The 27241-nt window shown below is 45.3% G+C and overlaps 1 protein-coding gene across 2 annotated transcripts in view; it reads left to right on the top strand.

Moving 5' to 3' along the window:
• The window catches only part of WDFY2 (WD repeat and FYVE domain containing 2), a 185122-nt gene extending 159158 nt beyond the window's left edge, over window positions 1–25964 (top strand). Inside the window, exons 8-12 of one of the 2 annotated variants that reach the window (XM_069601456.1) lie at window positions 9515–9620; window positions 14380–14481; window positions 15325–15455; window positions 17490–17598; window positions 18971–25964. In XM_069601456.1, coding sequence (XP_069457557.1) covers window positions 9515–9620; window positions 14380–14481; window positions 15325–15455; window positions 17490–17598; window positions 18971–19000 — 478 coding nt within the window. In that variant the 3' untranslated portion in view covers window positions 19001–25964. The remainder of the gene's footprint in view (window positions 1–9514; window positions 9621–14379; window positions 14482–15324; window positions 15456–17489; window positions 17599–18970) is intronic. The other variant, XM_069601455.1, reaches the window with a different exon arrangement.
• Window positions 25965–27241: the final 1277 nt, after the last annotated feature.

The raw sequence follows: 27241 nt of genomic DNA on the forward strand, positions 1-27241 counted from the left end.
TTGCGACCCCATGGACTGTAGCTCGCCAGGCTCCTCTGTCCTTGGGATTCTCCAGGCAAGAATACTGGAGTGGGTTGCCATTTCCTTCTCCAGGGGATCGTCCCAACCCACGGATCGAACCTGCGTCTCTTATGTCTCCTGTGTTGGCAGGCAGGTCCTTTTACCAGCTGAGTCACCAGGGTTAATAAAATTAAAAATGAAGCAGAGGCAAAGGTCTGCATGGCCCTTGTGGTGGATTTCCCCACCAAGACTGGGATACACAGGCTGCCTGAGGCTCTGTCATAGCCACGACCCGTGGCACGCACGGCCTGTGTCTTTGCGTCCTCTTTCCACAATCCCAGTTCAGGGTTTCTCTTTTCCTACTCTTACCACGCGGAAGACTTTTGTTATCAGCCTTCTCAAATTCTTTTGGTAAAGCAATAGGCAATTCATCAATAAATGTGCACTGGGAGGATTTGTGCTTTTCTCTTGTATTGAAGTCATGAAAGGAAGTAACATTCTCGCCTTCAGCTTCTTCTGGGTTTGGGGGAGGAGATCAAGGATGAATACGTATGAAAGCTTTCTCTCCATGCCCATCTGAGATTTAGAAGTGCTTCTCACTGTCACCGTGGAGAGTTATTAGGGGCAACGGAAAGAGATGTCTTTTCTATTTTTAACTATTTAGCTAAACACATAATAGATCAAAGTATTAACAACTAGTGTTCTCATAGGAAAAAAAAAAAACGTTCTCACAGAGGGTAGAGTTCTCTCCTCTGTATAGGGTGGTGACTGAGAACGACCTCAGAGCAGGCCAGGCTGTGTATGAGACAGCTCTTCAGCTGCAGGCTCTGTAGGCTTGGACAAGGCACCTCATCTCTCTGACCCTCAGTTTCCTCATCTCTAACATAAGTGTAATATGAACAAAAAGCCCTCAAAGGTTGTCAAAAACCATAAATAATATAATGCATGTAAAATAATCAGCATAAGATTAAGGGGATATTAGTGACTCTTGTTAACAGCATTCTCGTTAAGAAAAATGGTAATAATCCATAAATCAAGCTTCCAGATAAGATGACTGTTTCTCTCTGATTGTGGTAGTGGTGGTTTAGTTGCTAAGCCTTGTCCAACTCTTGCGACCCCATGGACTGTAGCCAGCCAGGCTCCTCTGTCCATGGGATTCTCCAGGCAAGAATGCTGGAGTAGATTGCCATTTCCTCCTCCAGGGGATCTTTCCGACCCAGGAATCAAACCCGGGTCTCCTGCATTGCAGGCAGATTCTGTACCAACTGAGCTATGAAGGAAGCCCCCCAGTTGTTGCATTTCCAATGGAAATATTGCCACGTGCGCCTACTCCCTCTTTGCCTGATACGGTCAGCCGATGTTCACTTAGCTCTGTCTACAGACCAGACTTTGAATTGGGCTCTTAGGACCCAAAGGTGACTAAGAAAAACATTCCCTGCTTCTCTTGAGCTGTGCTGGATGTATGAAAACAAGGGAAAGGTGGACAGTTTGCCGTTGCACTAGAAAGTAGGTAGCCTCTTGATCTGAATCTCAGGAGATGAATAGATTCTCAGAGTTCTTAGGATCAGGAGGTGTTACCCAGACAGAACTGCAGGAACTCAGGACAGTGTTTTCAGATATCCTGGAGGCCTCTCAAGTGTGACTTGCTCCCCGACCTCCCCTGCTCCTTGGTGGCAGTTGTGCTTTAGGTGGTTTAGTTGCTCAGTCGTGTCCAACTCTTTGCGACCCCATGGACTGCATGTAGCCCTCCAGGCTCCTCTGTGCATGGAATTCTCCAGGCAAGAATACTGGAGCGGGTAGCCATTCCCTTCTCCATGGGATCTTCGCAACCCCGGGATCCCAAACCCGAGAGTCCTGCCTTGGCGAGCAGGTTCTTTACTGACTGAGCCACCGGGGAAGCCACCCCTCTGGTCCTTGGAGGTTTGGGAAACTCATGAAGGTGGGAGTTTCCAACCTAAGAGCCTGAGATTTCTGGAAGTAGGTGCATAGCTGATTAGATTTCACCAAGTGGGCTGAGACTTCCATTCTTTGGACAGTTTCATTTGTTTGCTAAACAGTTAAGCACCATCCCCTACTCTTCCGGGATGGAAGAGGACCTAAGCTGACATTTAGGTAGATGTTAGCCTGTGTCTGAAAATCTGCTCCTGTAGAGAATAGGAAGGCTTCGCGACCCTTTTCTCTTAAGAAGCACTGGACACAGGACCAGCTTCATGGGCATGAGACCTATGCAGGCGCACAAGGCCTCAGGCTTTAAAGGGCCCCACCCTCGGTTTAATGCTCAGCTGTCATTATCTTGTAATTCTTTTTTTTTTTTTTTTTTAACAAAGTGGGGTCTTTATACGCTCATAAGAGCATTTGCAGTGCAGTCCACGGAATGCTCATTGATTAAATAATAACCAGTTTTAAGATGCTTTCTAGTCTAAATGCTACCATGATGCCAGATGAAACATAAGTGCAAGAGGAAGGTATCTTTCACTGTTTTATCACCCTGGATCTGTAAACCTGGGAATGTTTCCTCATCTTGTTTTTAACTGCAAGGTGGTTGTATTTTGAATCCTTAAATCAAGAAGCCCTGGAGCAGCTTTATTACAAGGCTTGGGATCCAGCATTCATCATTGTGTTCTTCTGTGTTGGAATATTAACAGGACTGGAGTCCCATAAATTATGTATCTCTTGCTGAATGTTGCTGCCAGCTATGAGTGGCAAAGCAGTTCCTTCTGTAGCTTATTTGGTTTTGCAAGATCATTGATATGTATCAAGGTGCCTTCACAAATGAATTGTAGTTCAGATCACTGGGTGGTTATGAGTCTGTTCAACTAGATGGATTTTCCTTCTTGCCCCTGAATGTCACAATGGCATCAGTCCATACCCTGAACTGTATGAAGCATTAATCACAACCAGGAGAGATAGAAAATTGACTTTGTTTTTTAGTGAAAGATTTTATATTAGTTATTAATTAGTAAAGGAACTAGTAAGATGTTACAGCCAGTTCAAAGGGAAATTCAAAGAGTAGAAACATGAAGAGGCCATGGAGAGTGCTGAAATGCATTTGTATTTTCACAGCTGACTTCTTCCATGGCAAGAGCCGGGCATGGGGATTCATTGCATCTTCACTGGATAAGATTCATTTGCAATACTGTCAATTTCCTACAGTTTACAGAGTTATAAAATAGCACAGTTAAAGATAATAACTCTGACTCCCACAGAGGCAGAAAACACAGAAGGATGTATCACATTACACCTGATATTCCATTGAAAAAGATACCCAATAATCTCTTTTTACTCATTTCCAAGTTTTTGATCTGAGAGATCCTCCCCTCTTCTCACCTATAATCATAAGATTATTCCTGGTCACAGAAAAACAGCTGGCCTCACAAAGTTTGACCTCACCATTTACATTGGTGCAGTATTAATTAACCTATAGGCCATCTTAGTTGGCTTTGCAAATATGGAGCTGTATGTTATTAAGCAACTATTAAGCCCATGAAAGTTACAAAAGTTTTTATAAGGAATCTTGGATTGGGCTTTTCAGAGCCTCTGTTATCTGCTATTCCATGGCTAGGTGGGCTGCCGTCTATGGGGTCTCACAGAGTCGGACCTGACTGAAGTGACTTAGCAGCAGGAAAACAAGCCCAAGAAAATCACCAGTTTTCACCTATAATACTTATAACTTTGGTTGAATTCTTTGAGATTTTCAACATTTGCTAGTTTCCTGGCCTGGTAGCTTTCTTAACATCTGTAATACCAGGACCCTGCAAACCAGGTACAGGACCAGTTTTCCTTTCAGGAAGCAGGACCACTTCCCAAGGCACTGGCCCCCTTAGTTGCTAAAGAGGCTACTCATAACTGAGTCAGTGCACACCATTCTCTCATACGACACTGTAGGTAAGGGCTTGGTTGCCCAGTGATATCCTGTGGATAGATTCTAATTAAACTGTGAAATAACTGTATTGCCATGAAATTCAAGGTGACTCCGTAACGGTTTCTGAATTCCAGGGGGTTTCTGAGAATTGGATATTATTCTTAAATTTTTAGATTTAGCTTACCAAAGCAGACTTTACTAAACTGTAGGTTTGAGTCAGCCTAAAAAGTAAGAGAAAAGGCATCCTCATAGAGCAAAAAAGTAGAATGTTAAAACAACAGCAACAGTATTCCAGTAAAATTTCCCTCTTCAGTTCATTTGGTCCTGTGTTGTTAATTCTTGTTCTGCTGGGTGTTGGTTTAGCAGTCTGCATTTGTAAATCCATCTACATCCAGACTAAAAAGAGTCCTGAAATCCAAGGAAATCCTGACTCAATCCACTATCCCAGTGCATCTGTAAAGCCATCTACTTCCAGACTAAAAAATGTCCTGAAATCCAAGGAAATCCTGACTCAGTCCACTATCCCAGTTTACAGACTATCTAAGTTATGTCAGTCTAGTATTCTTTGCCTAAGAATCTTTAAAATGCTACTATTTAAAAGTACCTGGTGCATAGAATCGTTTTCCACGAAACTCTGAGATTGTCCCTTCTGGCCTGTAGCTTGTGACAAAGCCTTCAGGCAAGCATCAGAATAATACAAATTTACCTGTAGATTATAGACACTTAATGGATAATTTTTTACTGAGATAAATGATATCAGAATTGCGAAGAGTGAAATTCTCTATTGATATTCCCTACATAACTATTTCCTGAGCAATTGATCAGTGTTTTCCCTGAAGGTAAAAGCATCTTATGGACAGTGGAAGCATTGTATAAAGCTCTAGGGTCTTGGCATGTAATATACAATCTCAGAAATATATTAATAATCTTTTAGCCATACTGACTTAACCTAGGGAAGACTAAGCATCTTCTCTGATCTGACAGCTCTTCCTATGCAACTCTTTAAATAGTAACACAGTAAACAAATGTGATTTTTTTTTAATACCATCTCTATTTTTATGAGGCAGAGGAAACAGATCTGTAATTTTCCAGAACCCCTCTAGGAAATCTCAAAGATAGTTTTAGGTGTAAAAACATATCCTAAACAATTTTTTCCCAAAAAATATAGGGCTCAACCTGGGAATGTAAAACCAAAATTATTGTCAGAGGATACTTATCTTTAGATACTTAAGATAGCACAGGTGCCTAAAAAACAATACTTGGCTATCTATATAATCAGAGTAACAAGAAGACTTGGGAAATAAATACAGAAAGCAATACAGTCTTAAAGAATGTAGCTCTTTTTACAAATGAGGGCCCTTGTTCTTCTTTTCATTCCTTAAATAATCAAGAACTTTTCAAATCAGCATAAAGCTCTGAAAAGGATTTTGGTGAGACAAAATCTCTGCTAGCTAGGCAGATTCCATAGAAGGTAAGGAATATCCTTTTGCATTGTATCCAAGGCATTAATCAGCAAACTAAGGAAGCAAGCCATCAAAACCAAGGGAACTATACCAAGATTTTAATGTATTTTGCAGCTTTTTTTTTTTTAAGACTCCCAAGTATTATAAACCAAAGCAAGCAAAATTCACTTTCCATGTTTTGTCCTTTATTTTTCTCTTTGATATTCTGGAACAAATTTATATTTTACTTTAAAATTGCCTTTTCCATTCAAGCTCTCTCAAAAGTATAAAATGGAGTTTTCCAGAGGCTACATGAGTAACATCATAATGTCCACAGAAAGAGATGAGTGTCTGGCTCTCTCCTAAGCCAGACATTAGAAAGACTTGCATAGATATTAAACAATGCCATTTTGCCTTCAAAATATTTGGTTTTGGAAAATACATTTTTCCCAAAACATATGTTATTTGGTTAAAAGGGAATGGATTCATCATTGCTGTTTTCAGATGGATCAATAGTTTAAAAATTTCTCAGATTGATTTCAAGTATATTGATAGTTGTTGTTCGGTTGCCAAGTCGTGTCCAACTCTTTGAGACTCCACAGACTGCAGCATGCCAAGCTTCCCTGTCCCTCACCGTCTCCCAGAGTTTGCCCAAGCTGATGTCCACTGAATCAGTGATGCCTCCACCCATCTCACCCTCTGTTGTCCCCTTCTCCTTCTGCCTTCAGTCTTTCCCAGCATCAGGGTCTTTTCTAACGAGTTGGCTCTTCACATCAGGTGGCCAGTTATATTGATAGTTACCACTCACTTAAACTAAAGCTCTTTGGTGTCCTCAAATAAGACTTGAGAATGTAAAGGGGTCCTGAGAGACTAAAAAGTTTGAGAACCACTGCTTTAAAACTACTCTTTCATTTTTTTCCCTCCCCAAAACAAAAACACAGACACGGTTGTATTTCCTTCTCATCATTGCACCTGGCACCATCTCAGTCACTCATTTTAATTCTAGTAGTTAACCAAAGTAGCTAACTTATTTTGTAGAGAAGACTGGGAGGACAGAGGATATGGATAATTGAGAACTTTCCATCATAGGGAGCATCTTAGCACAGCTCACGAAACGTGACGTCAGCTTCTACCGCAATGTACGTCACTTTTACGTCCCTCTAAAGTGGTAAAAGAAAGGAACACGTTCATTTGACATGACTCATCTAAGTTATGTTGGGCTTCCCAGGTGGCGCAGTGGTAAAGAATCCCCCTGCCAATGCAAAATATGCAGGAGATAGGGGTTTGATCCCTGGGTTGGGAAGTAGGAAATGGCAACCTGCTCCAGTATTCTTGCCTGGAAAATTCCATGGACAGAGAAGCCTGACAGGGCAACAGTCCATAGGGTCAAAAAGAGTTGGACATGACTGAGCAGACACATGCCCAAGTTACAGTCTCTCTATAGCACATAAAAATAAGCAAACATGTATAATCTTAAATATTATGCTGTACAGTCAAAATTTCAGTAACTTATTTAGAAATGATCAAGACTTCCCTGGTGGTTCAGTGGTTAAGAATCCACCTTCTAAAGTAGTGGACACGAGTTCAAGCCCTGGTCAGGGAACTAAGATCCCACATGCCAAGGGTCTACTGAGCCCTCAAGCCACAACTGGAGAGAAGTCTGAATGCTGCAAGGAAAGATTCTGAATGCCCTAAGGCCCGATGCAGCCAAAAATAAATAGATTGATTTTTTAAAAAAAGAAAGAAATTATCCACTGTAGGTGTCTAGTGACATCAATTAGCTCAACTTACTATGATTCCATTGTAAATGACCCAAAGATCTTGGGGAATTATCTTTAAGTTGGTATGCTATAAAACATAACTGTTATGTAAAGTTTATGAGAAAAATTATTTAATTGAACACGCTTGTTTTTCATAATCTTAAATATTATATAGGCATAATGTTAGCTTATTTGACCATTTATCCTATATAAATTTAGAAGAAATCAACCCAAGTAAAGCAAAATGCACATTTGCGTTATATTTAACATTAATAAAGCCAGAAAAAGACCTGGCTGTGTTTTGAAACTCATCACTCTAGTCATTTGCCAAAGATTTAACGTTAGTTTTGTGAACTTGGGAGTCTTAAAATATCACTGAGTTAGTATCTTCTATAAAATAATTTTTATTTTTAAGCCTAGTAAATTTAAAGCTTTAGAGGTTTAATTTCCTTATTTTCTGTGAAGTTCAGGAATATTCAATTTATATAAACATTTGCTTATCTTTATAAGCAAGTGCTTATAATTAACAGGTACCATAATCTAATTTATTGACACCTTCAGAAATAGGAAAGCGTTCCATACACAAGAGGTAAACACCCCCCTGAATTTCAGACAAAGACACACACAGCTTAACAGCTTCAGTCCTACAACTGGAGGCACAAGTCAAAACTAAACACAAACACACACACACACAATCACCAATCCAGATTTCACAGAGTTATTCTCCTTCCTAGTGAGCACAGAATTCTCAATTAATTAGAGCTCAAAACAGAAGAACATTCAAACAAAAACAGCCAAGAAACCAGACTCCCCATTCTTTCTCTCCCAAGATGGAGTAGATCTCTGTCATCTTTTGGTGGTGGTCACTAAATTGTCAAACCCTTAAACTGGATTCCCCACCAAGAGGGTATAACTTGTCAGCCATGTACCAACCAGAAAGAAAAATAAGACACAACCTGAAGAAAGAGGTCGTGAGAACTAGAGAGAGACACTCAGTGAACTCAAGTTGCTGCTGTGGATTCACCCTGGAGCCATGCTGGCACCTCGCATCCCAGGCAGCACAGGTTACCTGGCTCCATCAGGTGCCCGATGACCTTACAAATGTAACATGAACAGATGGCACAGATGTTAATTAATTGATCAATTAAGGAACCAGTAAGATTATAAGCAGTTCAACAGCTTTTTTCCTTAAGTGTTGGTAATTGACAGAGACCGCCTCTTCTTGGGGCCTTAGCATCTCACATGAGCATTTAAAAAATTTGAACTATGGTTGATTTACCATGTTGTGTTAGTTTTAGATATACAGCAAAGTGATCCAGTTATACATACGTATATTTGTTGTTGTTTAGTCGATAAGTTGTGTTCCACTCTTTTGCAACCCCAGAGGACCAGGCTCCTCTGCCCGCAAGGTTTCCCTGGCAAGAATACTGGAGTGGGTTGCCTTTTCCTTCTCCAGAGGATCTTCCCAACCCAGGGATCAAAGCAGCATCTCCTGTGTTGGCCAGCAGGTTCTTTACCACTGAACCACTGCTGCTGCTGCTGCTGCTGCTAAGTCGCTTCAGTTGTGTCCGACTCTGTGCGACCCCGTAGATGGCAGCCCACCAGGCTCCCCCGTCCCTGGGATTCTCCAGGCAAGAACACTGGAGTGGGTTCCCACTTCCTTCTCCAGTACATGGAAGTGAAAAGTGAAAGTGAAGTTGCTCAGTCGTGTCTGACTCTTAGTGACCCCAAGGACTGCAGCCTACCAGGCTCCTCCGCCCACGGGACTCTCCAGGCAAGAACACTGGAGTGGGCTGCCACTGCCTTCTTTGACTGAATCACTAGGGAAGCACACATATATATATATATATATTCCATGTGCTATACAGTAAATCTTTGTTGTTTATTTTATATGTAGTGGTGTGTATCTGCTAATCCCATAATCAATATAAGCAATATTTTCTTAGTCAGTGTCCCAAGGCCAAAGAAATGCAAGCAAAATGAGCAAAGGGACCTACTCAAATTTACAAGCTTTTGCACAGTAAAGGAAACCATCAACAAAATGGAAGCACAACCTATGGAACGGGAGAAATTTGCAAAAGATGCACTCAACAGAGGCTTCATTTCCCAAATATACAAACACCTCAGACAATGCAACATCAGAAAACAAACAACCCAATCCAGAAAAATGGCAGGAGACCTAAGTAAGCATTTCTCCAGAGAAGACCTACAGATGGCCAACAGGCACATGAAAAGATGTTGAGCATCGCTAATTATCGGACGAGCGTTTTGACTCATTCTAAATGTTGCAGATCTCAAGTGCTCTCCCGACGTTAGCATGCAGACCATTCCATTCCAGCCTCCAAGGTCTGCTCTTGGGCGGCTCTCAGGGGTGGGCCTGCACGAGACTTCCTGCCCTGGGGGCTCTCCCTGCCCTCGGGAACTGTCACTGACTCTTGCTTCTTCGGCAGTGACAAAGTCCAGGCCCTGTCCTATGCCCAGCACACGCGGCAGCTCATCTCCTGTGGCGGTGACGGTGGCATCGTGGTCTGGAACATGGACGTGGAGAGGCAGGAGGTAGGTTCACAGAAGGCTCGAGCCACCCTTCCATGGCCACCGGGCTGGGCTCTGCACCTCTGACTGCTGAGGAACGCCTCAGCCTCCCCTCCTGCTCACCTTTTTTTTTTTTTGGTTGTGCTTTTCCCTAGTTGCGTCTAGCTGGGGCTGCTCTCTGCTTGCGCGTGGGCTTCTCATTGCAGTGGCTTCTCTCGCGGAGCGCGGGCTTTCGGGCACTCAGGCTTCAGTAGCTGCGGCACCGGAGCTCTAGAGCACAGGCTCGTGGTTGTGGTGCACACAGGGGCTGAGTTGCTGCGCCGCATGCGGGAGATTCCCAGACCGGGGACCGAACCCCTGTCTCCGGCATGGGCAGGCAGATTCTTTACCACTGAACCACCAGGGAAGCCCACTTTTTTCTTTGAGAAAACCATGAAAATAAGCATGTTATTTCAGAAAATCAGAAAAACAATAATAGTAAAATAAAATACAATTCTAGTATGAAAGGAGCTTCCTTTTATAAGCCCCTCACAAAGCGACACATAATACTCACGCAGTGGAGATTCATAAGAAGACTGAGACTAAGCTGTTCAGACTTCAGATCAGTTGCACGATTTACAAGTTCAGAGAAGAAACATCTATTTTCAGGTAATTACAGCCCTTTGGTTTAAAGTGCACTATGAAAGCAGACAGCTTGGCACTTTATGTTATTGGGGGAAATGGTGGCTGGTGTGTGAGAAGTGGTATTTGATGAAGAATCCTAGTTTGGTATTAATAGAAATATTAGAAATAATTTTTTGTGCTTATGAGTCATATTCTAAACAGTTATCCAGATGTAAATATACACATTGTCATTTTTAAGCGTTTAAGTTTTGTCATAACATTTTTTCTTTTTTTTTCATTTACTATTTACACATTTACAGAACATAAATTTTGCCAATTTAACCATAACATTCTTTTTTCAGTGAACTTGCTTTTTCATCATTCAGCATCATAACAGCTGGTTTGTTTACTGAACGTCCCCTTTGACAAGTACTTTGAAGTTAACCATTTTCTCATTTCCCTAGAATAATGCTGGGTAAATTTTCCCTTTGACCACGTGTGTTCTAATCTGTGTCCTCGCAGGATACAAGAATTAGAAGAGCAACACTTTAAAAATTAGACAAAGGCCATTTCCCAGCTTCTTTCCACAGCTTCATCCCAGTCTCATTTCAAGAGAGTCGTTGCCGTTACCCACAATGCCGTGCCTTTCAAATGCCAGTAATTAAATGCTTAAGAAGATTAAAGCTGATTTGCTCAAACCGTAAATCCACAGGAGTTCTATTAGTAACTAATTAAAATGATCCTTTCAGTCAGGAAGTGGGGAATTGTGGGATATTGCTTTTGAAAATACAATTTGGCCCTATTGGCATAAAGACAGTGTGTGCCAGCCAGGGACAGTCACGCCGGTGTGTCCAGGCTTCTTCCCAGGCCTGACTGACCAGACCCCGGGAGGGGAGCCGCTGCGCACACAGCCTCCACCCTCAATAGACAGAAGTCCAAGGAGGATACCAGTGCACTCTCCAGAGAAGGAAACCAGGCGGTTGGTCAGTGGGCAGTTCTTGGAGCTGGCTTGACATGCCGGCTTTTGACAGTGATGCCTTTTGATATGCAGATATATGGGCACTTGGTACTTGTAAATCTTCGCGAGTGATTTAAAGCTCTAACTGGGCGGTGGCGAGGGTTGCATCCATCTTTCGCAAGTGTCATATATGATAAACGTCCAGCCTCCCAGGTGGATCCGTGGGGCTGCTTTCCGGCTGTGGCAGGTACCATGCGGCGCTCAGCTTGGGAAGCCTGAGACGTAATGAAACTGTCCCTGCCCCGAAGGGCTGGTAGCCTTTCTGGAAGAAAAGACGTGGAGGGGAAAGCTTCAGAAAATGATTTGATGGTATAAATAAATCAACCACAGTTGATAGGAGTCAGAGCATCAGAGCTGGGGCTTGTCACCATCAGCTCACATTCCAGCGAAGGGTTTGTGGCAGGAGAGAGTGAGCACACCCTGACCAAGACGAAACACAGGAGTGGTTGCGTGCAGAGCAATGGACGCAGAGCGGATGGGGTGGCAGCCCAGAGGGTGGGCAGGTGGGAGAAGGCCTTGAGTGGCTGAACACAGATCTGTTTGACATCTTGATGTAGGTTAAACGTGTGTTTATACATTTAACGAAATCTGATTTTTCACAATTTTTTTTATTTTTTAAGTATACATAATACATGTTCTTTGTAGAAAAATTACAGTGCTCCTTAACAAAGAAAATGTCAGTTACTCAGGGTTGTTGCTGAGTCGCTAAGTCATATCCCATGCTATTGCAACCCCATGGACTGTAACCTGCCCAGGCTCCTCTGTCCATGGGATTTCCCGGGCAAGAATACTGCAGTGGGTTGCCATTTCCTTCTCCAGGGACTCTTCCCCACCCAGAGACTGAAGAATCTAGTGGATTCTTTACAGCTTGGCCACCGGGGAAGCCCATCCATGATATTACCACCCAGAAATTTCACTCTTCACATACTGGCAAACATACCTTCTTACATTTTTCTCTGCAGATAACACGTTAGATTTTTGTTTTTTTTGACAAAAAAGAGAATCATACTACACATGCTGATTTCTCACCACCCCCCCCCCCCGCTTTTCAGAGCCCTACTCTCAGCTCCCCCCTCTTAGACACCCACTAATGTATTTTATACACATTCTAAACCTGCATGCTTCCTTGTAAAACATGGGTGTGTGTGTGTGTTTTGTAAATCTTCCTTATTTTCCTACATCATAACTGTTCAGAAAAATCACAACATAGATAAGTCTTTTAGGGTTAAACTGTTGTCTTCAGCTAAGAAACTATGTATTATTTTATTGATCTGTCTTTACATGAATTAGGGCATGAAAATTACCAGGCAAGTTGAAACTTACTTCTTTCCCTCAGGTGGTTGTTTTTTGTTTTTTTTTTTAATGTATTATCATTCTTTCTGTACCCTTGTCACTGCACTCTGCATTTTTAATTTTTTCGGTCATGCCGTACAGCTTGTGGGATTTTACTTCCCTATCAGGGATATGACTCAGGCCCCCTGCATTGGAAGCTCAGAGTCTTAACTAGTGGACCACCAGGGAAGTCCCTTTTCCTCAGTTTTAATAAAATAAATAAACTTTCTTAAAATGTCACCTTTTTACTTTCTTTTTTTTTTTTTCTCCTGAGAAAATATATAGCTTTAGGTTTGTGTCTGCTTAAAGCTAGGGGAGAACTTCCCCAGGTTCAATGCCTGGTCCTGGAAGATTCCACATGCCATGGGGCAACTAAGCCCGTGTGCCACAACTATTGAGTCTGCGCTCTAGGGCTGGTGCAGAGAAGACAGTGGCACCCCACTCCAGTACTCTTGCCTGGAAAACCCCATGGACGGAGGAGCCTGGAAAGCTGCAGCCCATGGGGTCGCTAAGAATCAGACACGACTGAGCGACTTCACTTTCACTTTTCATTTTCATGCATTGGAGAAGGAAATGGCAACCCACTCCAGTGTTCTTGCCTGGAGAATCCCAGGGACGGGGGAGCCTGGTGGGCTGCCGTCTCTTGGGTCACACAGAGTCGGACACGACTGAAGCGACTTAGCAGCAGCAGGGCTGGTGAGTTACAACTACTGAAGCCCTAGAGTCCATGCTCAGCAACAAGAGAGCGGCCCCTGCTTGCTGCAACTAGAGGAAGCCTGTGCAAAGCAATGAAGACCCAGTGCACCCAAAAATAAAGTAAATTTTTACAAAAGAATATAAGGATTCTTTTTAAAATAAAAAATAAAGGTAGGGAAATGGACTAACCCTGCTGACTCTGACATGACAGCAGACTAGTGCTTCTCTGAGTACCCACTGTGGTCGGGTCCTGTCCCCCCAGCACATGTAGCTGCATGCCAGTGTAATAAGCAGATGCATATAATTGTACACAGTCAGAGAATATAATTGCATATGATCAGAGTATGAGATAATTGCATATGATCAGAGACTATGAGATAAAGTCCTAAACCAACATAGCTGTCTGTGGTGTGGCCCCTACATCCAACCCCTCCAGCCTCAGCCCTTTACACCCTCTCCCACCCCCAGCCCTTCTCTCCCCACCCCTACACTGTGCTCCAGCCATCCTGCCCCTCTCTCAGCCCCATGTGCCTGGTCTCCTGAAATTCATCCCCAGATCTCAGCTTGTTATCATTTGTCAGAGATAAGTCCTGAACCCCAGCCTAGATCATCCTGTTCTCATAGCTCTCTGTGCTTCTTTCTCTGACCTTTGATCCTTCTGTTTCAAATAATGAAAGTGAAAGTGAAGTCGCTCAGTTGAGTCAGACTCTTTGCGACCCCATGGACTGTAGCCTACCAGGCTTCTCCGTCCATGGGATTTTCCAGGCAAGAGTACTGGAGTGGGGTGCCATTTCCTTCTCCAGGAGATCTTCCCGACCCAGGGATTGAACCTGGGTCTCCCGCATTGTAGGCAGACGCTTTACCGTCGGAGCCACCAGGGAAGTTAACTACTATTGATATGATTATCATGTTTCATCTTCCCTGTTAAATTATAAGCTCCATGATGTTAAATTCTTCTTCTTCCCCACTACATCCCCAGGACCTGACACGTCACAAGGCATTCAGTAAATATTTTTTAAATGATTGAGAAATCACGTGTTTCTCAGGGACACACCCTGACTGCGTGTCAGCAGTGTCGACGCTTCCACGGTCCTCACTTCTCACTGTCACCTGTTGTGTGTTTTGTTTGGCAAGACCCCTGAATGGTTGGACAGTGATTCCTGCCAGAAGTGTGACCAGCCTTTTTTCTGGAACTTCAAGCAAATGTGGGACAGTAAGAAAATTGGCCTGAGACAGGTGGGTGATATGCTTGCTTCATCAAAACGTTATCACCTAGAAATAACTTTACCTTGTGATCTTGGAAGAAATAACACCCTTGGGTGGGAGCTGTGACGGGGCTAAGTTATTCTCTTGGAGTCGCTTATGCCGAATTTATTCCCTTTCTCTACTGAAGCTCATTCCTACTGGATTTAGCTTCTGTAGTGACTTGTTCCCAGTAGTTAAGAGATATGATTTTAGAATTCTAGTGGCATCTAGTGAAATATACCTTAAAATTAGAGAGGCCGAGCTTAGCTCAAATGGTACCAAACCATGAAATTATGTAAGTGATACTTATTTCTCTTTAATTTCATTTTCATTCCTTCCATCTTAGTTTTAGTTATTTAGATCTAGTTATAAGAGCATTTTCAGCCTGATTCTATGGTTGGGTTTGGTCTGCCCCCCGGGGAAATCAAATGCCAGTCCCCCAGCTTGAGCACGGCCAACATGTAGACAGTGAATTGAGCCTGGTTTCATCCCAGTTCTTCACGGAACAGTGTGATCTCTGGAGGTGGCACTTCCTCCGTAAACCCTGTGCACACCCAACACCCTTAAGATAACCCGACTGCTGGAGGTTCACACTGATGATAACTGGAAAGGACCAAGACTGGGGAAAGGGGCGCCGTGGCACAATCAGATTTACTTCCTAAACAGTTCTCATTCTGAGTAAACAGAATCCAAAAAGAAGAGCCTCTGGCTCGGGCTTCCAGTGCGCTGGGGGCCTCCCGCTGAGCATCCGCACCTGGGGCTGTGGGTCACGCCTGGGCGTTCCTGGCCCGCGGAGGCGCGCAGGCGCAGTGAGCACGTTTTCTCTCCCTCCAGCACCACTGCCGCAAGTGCGGGAAGGCGGTCTGCGGCAAGTGCAGCTCCAAGCGCTCCCCGATCCCGCTGATGGGCTTCGAGTTTGAAGTGAGGGTGTGTGACAGCTGCCACGAGGCCATCACAGACGAGGAGTAAGTCACAGCAGCCTGAGGAAATGTCGAGGTTAAGGGGCGAGTGCGGTCCGAGCGCTGCACCGAGCCCCGCGGCCATGAATAATGGCACCCGGGCTCCTGGTGGCTTCCAGTACGGACCGTGGCAGGTGGGCAAAGCCCTCCTTTCCACCAGGAGGTGGTGTCCCCTTGTGAGGCAGGAGAGAGTGCAGCGCTGAGAAATCATCTCTGCGCTGTTGTCAATCCCAGGGGTGTGTGCACTGAAAATAGATATTCTTGCAGCAAATTCTCTGCCTGCTAATTTACTGGAGAATTGCCCGGGAATACAGGAGCCTGAGCTTCACTGTTAGACCCAGTTGGTATCTTTGCGTTAGTGAATAAGCCCACGGGCTCCAGAGGTTTTATTTTCCAGAAAGAGCCAAATCTCTTCTCCTAAGAGTCTTGTACCACCAGTTGTCCAGCTGCAGAATCTTGCTGGTTGGCCTTGCCCAATAACCCAGAACCTGAGATTACAGTGCTGTTTTTTTGGTGGGGGGTGGGGGGTGGGGGATGCAGATCCATGTTGCCTTGTTCTTTTCTTTCTTTAAAATTTAAAATTTTAAAAAGTTTTCTTGGCCATGCTGCACAGCATGTGGGTTATTAGTTTCCCAACCAAGTATGGAACCCTCACCTCTCCCATTGGATGCTCAGATTTTTAACCACTGGACTGCCAGGAAAGACCCCATGTTATCTTTTAAATGTTAGCTGTTGCAAACTGCCTTCCATGTAAACAGAGTGTTCTTCACCAAATGTCCCTTTTAGTGAATTAGAATCTCATAGGGGACTTGTCTGCCCAGTTCTCACCACCACCCCTCATATAATGTAGTAAAATCATTTTAAGTACTAGATGGATGTCCTAAAAGCTGCATATAAATAGAAACATATTTCAGATGCACTCAAGGAGGTCAGCATTTAGAGGAAATTCTTGGCAAGTTAATAAAACAAAACATTCTTTTGCAGATAATCCTCCTGTTGACGTATATGTTTTTTATTCATATTTAGTCACAGCAAATATAAATTAAGATGCCCTTGCATAAGTAAGCGTTTATGTTCACTGATTATTTTCTGCTCATCGTATGTGATGGAATTAATAAAAGAGTGCTTCTCATTAAATTAAGGAGCTGCAAGAGACTTTAGGGATATTCCCGTTGAATTCTTCATTAAAGACACAGATCCAGAGGGTCTACGTGACTACAGATTAAACCTAATTCCTTAATTCTAAATATTTTAAAGCAATCATCATTTTTAGGATACTGAAGATCTGTTCTCCAGATTGAGCAATTAAGAGCTGTCTTCAGAGAGCCCACTGCTGAGGAGTGGGAACTTGAAACATGATTAGAAAACTGCAGCCTAATCCCCTATGTTGCTGTCCCACATCACTGGTTCTTCTGCCTCTTCCCTGTGGGTGCATTTTGCATTGCCTCTAGAGCATCTAGGCAGTTACCAGCTTTCTTACTAAGAGAATGCAAGTCTTAAAAAAATAAAAAGCAAGTAACAGTGTTTGTTTATATATTGTTTTACTTGTTAAAGCATTAGAATGCCAAAGAAAAACCTGAGCCTGCATTTATACCAGGGTAAAGAAGAGAAAAAATAAATAGCCCTTAGATGAAAGCGATAGTGTCTTAGGCATTTTAACAAGTGTGCCTTTTTTAAAATGAAGTAGACCAAAGTAGACTTTTATCAGCAAGTCCTTCTGAGATCAAACTTAGCAAAAGCACAGTGGGTTATTTTAAAGATTTGTTAATAGCACGGGTGGAGAATCTCAGACTCAATCAGAGCAACAAATTTCTCCAAAAAGTTTCTAAAGAAATTTCTTCATCTCTTGACCATTTTGGACCATCTAAGAATCCTTTCACTCTTTTCATCCCCAGGGAATAAAAGTAGCTCTGAGGAGCATCTCTAACGGTGAGGTCGTTTGAGCCATTTGGCTAAAAATTAGAGCTTACTGTCACTCTAGATCTTCTTCATTTATATACTCTGCCTTTCACTTCTGGAAACTTCCTCTGCTCCCTCCAGACGCGCGCCCACCGCGACCTTCCATGACAGTAAACATAACATCGTGCACGTGCACTTCGACGCGACCAGAGGATGGTTACTGACTTCGGGAACTGACAAGGTTATTAAGGTAGGACGCCATCGTATTTCCGGAGCTTTCTGTCTTTGCTGTGGTTCAGTCACTCAGTCGTGTCCAACTCTTTGGGACCCAGTGGACTGCCGCCCACCAGGCTTCCCTGTCCTTCACCATCTCCCAGGGCTTGCTCAAACTCATGACCATCGAGTTGGTCCACTTCCATCTTTGGCCCTAAGTAAATGTACAGAAGAATCAAGACGATGTGAGGTGAGCTCAGAAACCTTCTCTTAAAGCTTCCCCTGAGCAATGAGAACCCACTACACACCACGTATAGTCACTGGCTATACTTGCCAAAATGAGACCTGGCCCTCCCCTCAAAGGAACTGCTAGTCTGCTGGGGACATACTCTTAAGAAGACAGTTAATTATTATTAACATGTTATTAACATGTTAATTATTATTAACAATTATTAACATGTTCAGCAGCCAAAGAGTAAAACGGACAAGTTACTGGGAGAGTTCAGGGGAGGAAGATGGTGCTACTGGCCTTGACTTCGTGAGGACAGTAGATTTTGAGCCAAGCGTTGGATAAGCCAACAAGTAATAAACAAGATCTTTTCCCAGTGAGATCAGTTAATCCAGGAGCAGTCCTCCAGGGCCTCTCCAAGATCTGTGCTAGGCCACGTGGATTCCCTGCCCGGGCCAAAGCGCAGGACCAAAGAGGCCATGCCCACATCATTCATTCTCTGAGGCTCCCAGTGGCAGAGGCTCGCCTGGTTCACTGAGCCCAACTTCCTGGGCCTCTTCTGGTTCCTTCGTGAAGGCAACCGCAGGATAAGGTGGTTTGAATAACCCTCTTTGGAAGCCACCAGTCTTATGTGACTTCTTAAAGTAAATTCTGGGCACCTCGGTTCCTTTATTTCTGAAATCGAGACATCTCGTAGAACTGTTTGGAAGATGAGATGAGATACGGAAAGGACACATCTGGCTACCCATTTGTTGCCTTATAGTGTTACTTCCCTTCTTCCTTGAATAAATCTCATCTGCCTTTATTTTCCATCAGCTGGATTAAAACTTCCAGCCGCCTTTGTCCTGTTTTTGAGGGTTATGTTGAACTTTTTGATGGATAAGTACTACCGTATAGATTTATCCATGATGCTCAGATAGTACTCAGTTCCTTGTTAAGTTAAAAAATGCGCTTGAATTCAGTTACAAGGACTCTTTATACACTTTATATGGCTCCTCAACCCAGCTGAATGGCAGTTCATCAGTGCACAGTCACTCAGTCGTGTCCCACTCTTTGCAACTACCCCGTGGACTGTAGCCCACCAGGCTCCTCCATGCGGGGGATTTTCCAGGCAAGAATACGAAAGTGGGTTGCCGTTTCCTTCTCCAGGTGTTCATCAGAGATCTTTTTCTTCTTACAGTTGTGGGATATGACCCCAGTCGTGTCTTGATGCCCCTTCCAGGCGCCAGAAAGACAGAATTTACTCAAGAAACGGTTGTTCTAACCCCAGTCACGACTGGAGCAGTAAAGCAGATGTGTGAGTGGTGGGAGAGAAGCCGAAAAGCTGAGCTGAGAGCTGAGCTTGCGCGTCGCCTGCACGCGTGGCGGTGAGCGGTCAGTGAGCTCTTGTGAGGGAACTCTTTCAACTTGTTCATACAATATAAAAAGAGGATATTTTTTTAACAAATGGTTTATACAGTCTGGCTCTGCTCCCTTGTTTTGAGTATACCGAAAACTCAGTGTGGGGTGTTTTCAGTTTTATATTGGTCAACACTTGGTTTTAGCTGTTTCTTTGTGTCGGAGAAACGAGGATTGTATAACTATTCAGGGTATTTGGGGTCGTTGAGAAGTAGTTTCCGTGTTCCTCTCCCTTGGGCACATATCCTGTGGTCTGCGTCTTCCCCCCGCTCAGCTTCCTCCACTGTTCCCCAGAGTGAGCATATTCACAATTTATTTGCAGTGTTTGCTTTCGTAGGAGTCCCTTTCCGTTGAGAGATCTGGAAAACCATCCTTGTGGTTTTCCCAGCTGATTTCTTAAATTGCCCGAAGGGTGATCCATTTGTAATGTCTAGATCTTACGAGAGTGGAAATGACCTTATGTTTCTGCCTCAGTTTTTCTCTTTCCCACATTAAAAAAAGAGAAAAAAAAATTGCTGTGAGAAAGCCACTCTCAGCCACGGAAGTAGATTATCAAACTCAGACCTTCAACTCTCAGTGCCTGGATCCTTCCTAACTCAGTGGGAGCTTCCTGAGCCTTTTGGGTTTTAGTTTTATTGACACTGCTCTCCTTCGCTCGTGATATTAAAAACAAGCAAAACAGAACAACAAAACCCTGTGTCCTTCAAGAAGAGTGTCTTTGAGATCTGTGGTTCTGTGTGACATCACCTCTGAACTTGAACATGTTCGTTGCTGTGAGGTTGCATGCTGCTTTATTCCTCACTGTCTGTATTTGCTTCCCCTTTCAAAACCAGATATTTAAAGATTTTTATCTTCGTGTATTTCATCAGAACACTTTGCAGGCTTTAATACTGCAACTGCGTGATCTGAGACATAAAAGGTACTCAGGCCTACAGCTCATGCTGTGTGTTCCAGTTGGGAATGTACAGAAAAGAGGGGGAGGGGAGGCTTTAGGAAATGAACCTGAAGAACCTTGATTTTTAAGGGAATCCAATCAACTTGATAAACTGAGATATTCTTGTGTGTAGAGACCCCATTTGGGACACTTATTTTCAACCTGTAAAAGTAGAATTTAAACGAGCAGCAGGCATGTCCTTTGTGCCCACCTCCTTCTCAGCACTTTACCGGGACCACCTCATTCATCCCTCACCCGTCAGGAGCATCAGGGGACCCCTGAGTCCTTGGGGTTCACACGGTTACACAAAGCCTTGCAGATCCACAGGCCAGTGACTTGCCCTTCTCTTTGTGAGCCCTACCTCCGCAGGGTCTTGTCCTCTGCTGACTTGACAATTGAGGGTGGTCGTAGTTCCTCCCCTCGCGATCATTCATTACTTTTCTAACTGGGAGAAGGACTCCCAACCAGACTGGGATAACCGCTCCCCCCACCGCCACCCCAACACTGACCAGCTGTGCTTCCTGGTGACAGGCCTCCTCGAGATGGTGCTGCTGCTGCAGCTTTGGGGCACAGGACAGTGGGTGTGCCCCCTGCAGCCATGGTGCAGGACAGCCATGACCTGGGAAATCAGGGCAGATCAGCCCACGTGACCGTACTCTGAGGCTGTGGACACAGACACTGCACCATGCAGCAGCAGTTACCACTTGCCACTCAGCTGCCCCCTCCACCCTGCCCTTGCTGGCCATCAGTGAAAGCCATTATAACTAACCTGAGTCTCTTCTGCACGGTTGTGAGAGAGCTTTAAAAAAGGGAATTCAGTTTAAAATACTCAAATATCTGTTTTGTAGTTTACTGCTAGAACCTGGAGCCACTTACGGAGTTGTACGTAATAAAGAACAATGTGGTAGACGTGATTAGTGAAATGAATGGCTGTCTTCTCCCTTCCTTTGGAGCGTGGCCTGAATACAGAGAGGCACACAGTGTCAGGGAGGCGGTGGGTCAGGTGCCCAGCAGACCTGACGTGGTTCTGGGTTGGGTCGAGATGAGCTCGGATCACGCCGGGGAAGCTGCTTGTCCCCTTTGGGTCTCCTGTGAGCCTGTGATCGCTCTGGTCTGTGAGCCCGCCCTTCAGTCCACCCGCCTCCCTCCCAGCACGGCTGTGCCCCCAGCCCACGAGCCGCTCAGAGGCGGAGACCAGCAGACACACCTCCAGGTGGTGAGAGTCGCGGCCAGCCACCACAGACGTGTCAAGGTGCCCACTGCTCTGCTCTTTCGTTTCTCCTCATCTCTGTAGGTGCTTATAGTTTGGTGAGAAGCCCTTAGCATGCCAACTGTGTGTGTTTATAATACTGTGAATCCTTGAGTATTACATTCCCACCACCATTTGTGTAACTCATCGATATGTGTTGGTGTTGGGGTGCCTTCCAAGCATTTTATGGAATAGAGGCTTCATTCATTAGGAGCAAAAGCTGGCGCCAGCGCTTGGCTTGTCTCCTGTCTGGGTTAACTCTCATCGTTCTTGTTTTACCCCACTGGAATTGCACTTTATATATATATAATTTTTCTTTCTGCTCTATTGCTTCAACACACAGAAGCGCTGGCAAGTCAAGCCTAGCACGATCAATGCTGGGAAGTGGCACCCCCACACGTACCATGCTTGTGCCTTTTATTTGGTAGGACAGAGCCAATCCCATGCTCCGTCTCTCCAGAGAAATGACCTTCCTGGACCCTTTAGCTGCCTGGGTTGTCTGCACAGCAGCAAAAGTGGTTTTAGATGAAGTACTTGGAGTCATGTGTCTTTTTTTTTTTTAATGAGGTCAGTCAACCGTGGTGTGTCTCTCACTGGATTGTTTGAATGTTATGCAAAGAATCGTAAAATCACAGACCTGGAAGGGACTCATCAGACCTCTAGAATGTTCCAAGCACAGTCACACCAAGCAGTTAGATACAACTGAGGTATCGGCAAAGGGAATCTATAAGAATTTTGGAACAACAGTTGCTTTTTGAATGTGAACTCGTAATGGTGTGAGTGGGAGGAATGACTTCGAGGCTCAAGGCAGGGAGTGCTCAGAACGGGGTCTGGTCCTCTCGTCGCAGGCAAATCTGATACCTCCTGTGGCTCCGAATGGGTGGGCTCGTGCAGCGAGGTAGTCACTGCAGGCCTCCATCAGCTCAACCAGCTTCCTATGCTCGCCCCACTGACCTCGCCAGCTGCGCAGTCTAAGTGGAAGTCAAGGGGACTGAAACTGCACCTTGCCCTCTGCCTGCAGGGGGCCCCGGCGAGTCTTGTTGCCCTTCTCATGAAATGCCACCTTTCCCTATTTTTGATACTCATTTTTTCAAAAGCCTAATGTATTTTTGCTTGACATCAATCAAATTTTAAAGCCTGAATTTTACCTTTTAAGCAAGGGACTCAGTCTGAACTATGTATCAAAGTTACCAGACATAAATATCCATTAAATGAGATCCCTTTGGTTTTGCCTTTTCACAGTAGTTTAATTCTAAGTGACCTTGTCCACTAAGATTTCTGTTTTAAAATGAAAGAAAACATTTTGCCAATGCTTTTTGGCATTTTCTCTCTCCTCTAGAACAAAGTTAAGTTGCATTTTTCTGGATGTGAGGGTGGCTGTCTATCAACGTGACGGGGAAACAGAGATTAAGTCCATCCTGAGCACCGAGGGATCTGTATCACCCTTGAGTCTCTTAACTCTCATAGTCCAGCCCTTTGCTGAGTGTCCACCACACACCAGTCTTTGAACCAGGCCTGGGGTCAAGAGGTCCATTCTGTGGCTTGGGCAGAGGCCACACAGATGAGTTGGTGTTCAGTCGCTCAGTCGTGTCCGACTCTTTGCAACCTCGTGGACTGCAGCATGCCAGGCTTCTCTGTTCATCACGAACTCCTGGAGCTTGCTCAAACTTATATCCATGGAGTCAGTGATGCCATCCAACCATCTCATCCTCTGCCGTCCCCTTCTCCTCCTGCCTCAATCTTTCCCAGCATTAGGGTCTTTTCCAATGAGTCAGCTCTTTGCATCAGGTGGCCAAAGTATTGGAGCTTCAGCTTTAGCATCAGTCCTTCCGATGAATGTTCAGGACTGATTTCCCTTAGGATTGACTGGTTTCATGTCTTTGCTGTGGCTCATTTCTATGCCATGTGGTGAGTCTGGTGACAGACGGCGTGGGGTCCCGTCCCAGGATACACAGGTGCTCTTGCACCCACAGGGGAGAGGAGAACCCAGAGGAAAGGACTCCAGAGCTGAGAGTTAAATGAAGAGTTGGAGTGAGCTGAGGAAGGACTTGAGTTTCCAGACTGTGGAAGCAATGCCAGCAAAGGCCAAGACCTGCACCAGCCTGGCACCGGGGTCCCACCTGGGGTTTGGAGCTCCAGAGTAGTGCGTGTGCAGCTGCAGTCCTGGAGCCTGCTGTCCTCTCGTCACTGTCAGACAGGATGCTCATGGCCACAGGGGGAGGGAGGCAGCCCACAGTTCGCCAAGCACCTTTACCCAGAGGCTTGCCAGACAAGTCCAGTCTTCCCGCAGCTGAGGCCAGTATCAAAGTTTCTTTTTCTTCGGAAACACCTGGAATTATCTTTAAAAGGACCCCTGGTTAACTAATTTTTGAACTTTGTTGGGGGGCACAGCCACTCACTGGAGGCTATGAGGTGGGGCTGGAGACCACTGCTTGCCTGGTTTTGGTCTGGACAACCTTGTTGTGAGCTCAGTCGCTCAGTCGTGTCCCACTCTTTGCAACCCCATGGACTGTAGCCCGCCAGCCTCCTCTGTGCATGAGATTCTCCAGGCAAGAATACCAGAGTGGGTTGCTACTGCCTTCTGCAGGGCTCCTTCCCCACCCAAGGATTGACCCCAAGTCTCTTACATCTCCTCCATTGTCCGGCAGATTCTTTATCACTGCCACCTGGGAAGCCCCTTGATGAGCTTACAACATACTAATCCCATTATTCCCTGGCTGCTCTCCTTTGAAAAGGACAGCCCTTGACCTGTGGAGGAGCCCATTCTGGACAGCAGAGGCCCTGCACGTGTGTGATCTCCATGAGCAAGCAGGCCGCTGCTGTCCTCATCTGCCTCTGGCCTCACATCCCTCCTGCAGCCGTGGGTCATCTCAGTACAGTGTGGCAACTGTGATAAATGCTCAGGCAGGGGCACTCGCCGAGGGAAGGGAACATTTTTCTCAATTTAGTGACTGTAAAAGGGCTCTGTAGACCCAGCTGTGCGGAGCCCGGGGCCCCCTCATCCCATGGTGGGCTTCGGTCCCTCCTGTTACTTGTACTGCACCCACTGGCCTTTTTCCTCCAGTGTCCGAGTATCGCATGTCTGTAACTTAATTCAGGAACATCCATGTTCGTTTTTAAACTTGAACTCAACTTGACCATCAAAAACTAGATACACACCAACCCTTAGGTTTTTAGTTTGTCATTTTGCCTTTCAAATTTATCCCTTCCACGGGGAAGCCTGTCTGGGCCTAACACAAGAAAGCAGGGTGTAAAATTAGATCTGTCCAGCACTGGAAGGGGATTCCTCCACTGTATTTCTTATGCCAGGGAATTTTTGAACAGCAAGTCCATAGCCCCTTGTCTAGTGGAGAAGCTGTGGAAAGGAGATTAAAAGCCTTGAATAAAAGTTGAATTCGATGATCATGCTTAAGATCCCTTCCAATCTGTGATGCTACGATTCTATGACTGTTGTTACTCATTGGACTAACCTGGCCATTACCAGTGACCTGCCTGCTCGTGGCTGACTTAACTCAGGTAAACGGGAGTGTCCCCCACTGCCTTTGTCTGGTGTCACATCAAGTAAACCGCTGCCTGTATTTTCCCATCCAGAGCCCAGGAGGTTTGAAAAAGGCTGGAGAAGGCAGAGGTCAATCATGGTACCATCTCATTAAAAACAGATACCTCAGAATGTTCACCTCTGTGGATCCAAGTGTATCTGACTTTCTTGGGAGAGAAAGGGAATAATTGCAGGTTGGCTTCAAGGTTAGATTTGGAATGCCACCTTGATATTTAGGATCCTTTCTCCTCCCCACCCCCACCCCCCACTCCCCGTCCTGGTTCTCTGGGAAGCATGAGAGAGTAAACTGTAATACAAAAATGGGAACCGGTTTGAAAGAAGTACTTCTCTTAAAAACACTCTTCCCTTCATTTAAATGGATGGCCGCCTTATGTTAGTAGCATATGAAGTATGGACCAAAATACTTGTGTCGCTGGTAACCGATGTATACTTACATATTTGTGTTTTACGCCATCTGCCTTTTTTTTTTCAATGTACTGTCATTTTGCAGAAGAAAATACATGAAAAGTACAAAAAACTGTTACTAACTGGACAACCGGGAAGGTGCTAGCCCCACATTCGTGCCTGCCTCCCACTGACTCCGTAACCAGGGACACGGACGCTTCCATCCTGCATGCCCATCAGCCTGCAGCCCTGGCTGCCGCGGCACGTTGCTTTACAAAGTGTCTTTTTTTCTTTCTTTATGAAATGAGATTGTCCAAGGGGTCAGGCTGAGAATGTCATAAGCCCAAAGCTGGAAGAGGTTTCTCAAACGTGGTTCTAGCTGAACCCCGCTGGCATCACCACGCCCTCTACCACCAGATACCACCGGTCAGACCAAGCAGTCTTGACATTGACTTCCTGAATGTGACTAGGTGGGAATGAGCCAGGATTTCCCACAACGTTAAATGTCTGCTGAATGTTGTGAATGTTCCTGAACTCTGCTCACTTTCCCTTTGTGCTTCCCTCTAACCAAAATGTATGTGTAGCCACGACCTGTGTCAACCCAGTGCAAGCTGCCGCCACGGTTTAAAATAAACCTCTGTGGAAACCTTCCTGTGGGCATGTTATTGTCGTCGAGCTGTGCCCTGTGACCATATGCCCCCCAGCAGCCCTGCGTCGGTGTTCACCAGGGCTGGCTGAGGGGTCCTTTTTGTTTTATCTTTCACATAGTGAAAAAAAAATGAAAGTCACTCAGTCGTGTTCAATTCTTTGCCACTCCTTGGACTGTAGCCCACCAGGCTCCTCTGTCCATGGGATTCTCCAGGTAAGAATGCGGGAGTGGGTTGCCATTTCCTTCTCCAGGGGATCTTCCCGACCCAGGGATTGAACCTGGGTCTCCTGCTTTGCAGGCAGATTCTTCACCACCTGAGTAACCAGAGAAGCTGCGTAAGGCTGCTGTGTGGTTGATAAGCTTTCCAAATGAAGTGAGAGAGGACTCGGGAAAAATGCAGCCAGGGAGAGCCTCTATAAACACTCATGAGACCCAGGACTTCCCTGGTGGTCCAGTGGCTAAGACACCACGCTTTCAATGCAGGGGGTGCAGGTTCAATCCCTGGTCTGGGAACAGATCCCACAGGTCATGCAGCACAGCCTACCCCCACTGACCAAAAAAAAACCATGAGGCCTATTTATGGATTAAAATTGTGAAGCAATCAATGACTTGTGCTGTGCTAGGTCGCTTCAGTGGTGTCCGACTCTGTGCGACCCCATGGACTGTAGCCCACCAGGCTCCTCTGTCCGTGGGATTCTCCAGGCGAGAATACTGGAGTGGATTGCCATGCACTCCTCCAGGGAATCTTCCCTACCCAGGGATGGAACCCTCCCCCTCTTATATTTCCTGCCTTGGCAGATGGGCTCTTGACCACTAGCGCCACCTGGGAAGGGCCAGTGGGTGGGGCAGCTGAATTGCCCCCTCCTCCAGCCTGCCTGTCAAAGCGCAGCCCCACCCACACCCAGCACTCCAGCGCCCCCTACTGTCCTTCAGGAAGGGAGAGATGCAGGCTGGTGGAGCCGGTGCTCACCGCCCTTTCAGGCAGACCCACCAAAAAGCCCCTTTCTTGGAGCTCCCTGGCTAAGAGCCCGATTTGAGCACCTCAGGTATCTCCGAAGCCTGGCATGGTGGGACTGGCTGAGCTGTGCCCGCCCCTCCCCAGGTCCTCCTCCTCCGTTGATCCCTAGTTACATTCATTTCCCCTTGAATGTACAGAGTATACGTAGAGCTTTCCTAAATCTGTTCACCGATTGTGTTAGAGCTCTCCCTGGTTTCACTAAGACATAAAATGCAAATAATTTAAAAGTTTTACCAAACGGCAACACCAGATTGCCAAGT

This window comes from Ovis canadensis, chromosome 10 (assembly GCF_042477335.2).
Source record: "Ovis canadensis isolate MfBH-ARS-UI-01 breed Bighorn chromosome 10, ARS-UI_OviCan_v2, whole genome shotgun sequence".
Lineage (NCBI taxonomy): Eukaryota > Metazoa > Chordata > Mammalia > Artiodactyla > Bovidae > Ovis > Ovis canadensis.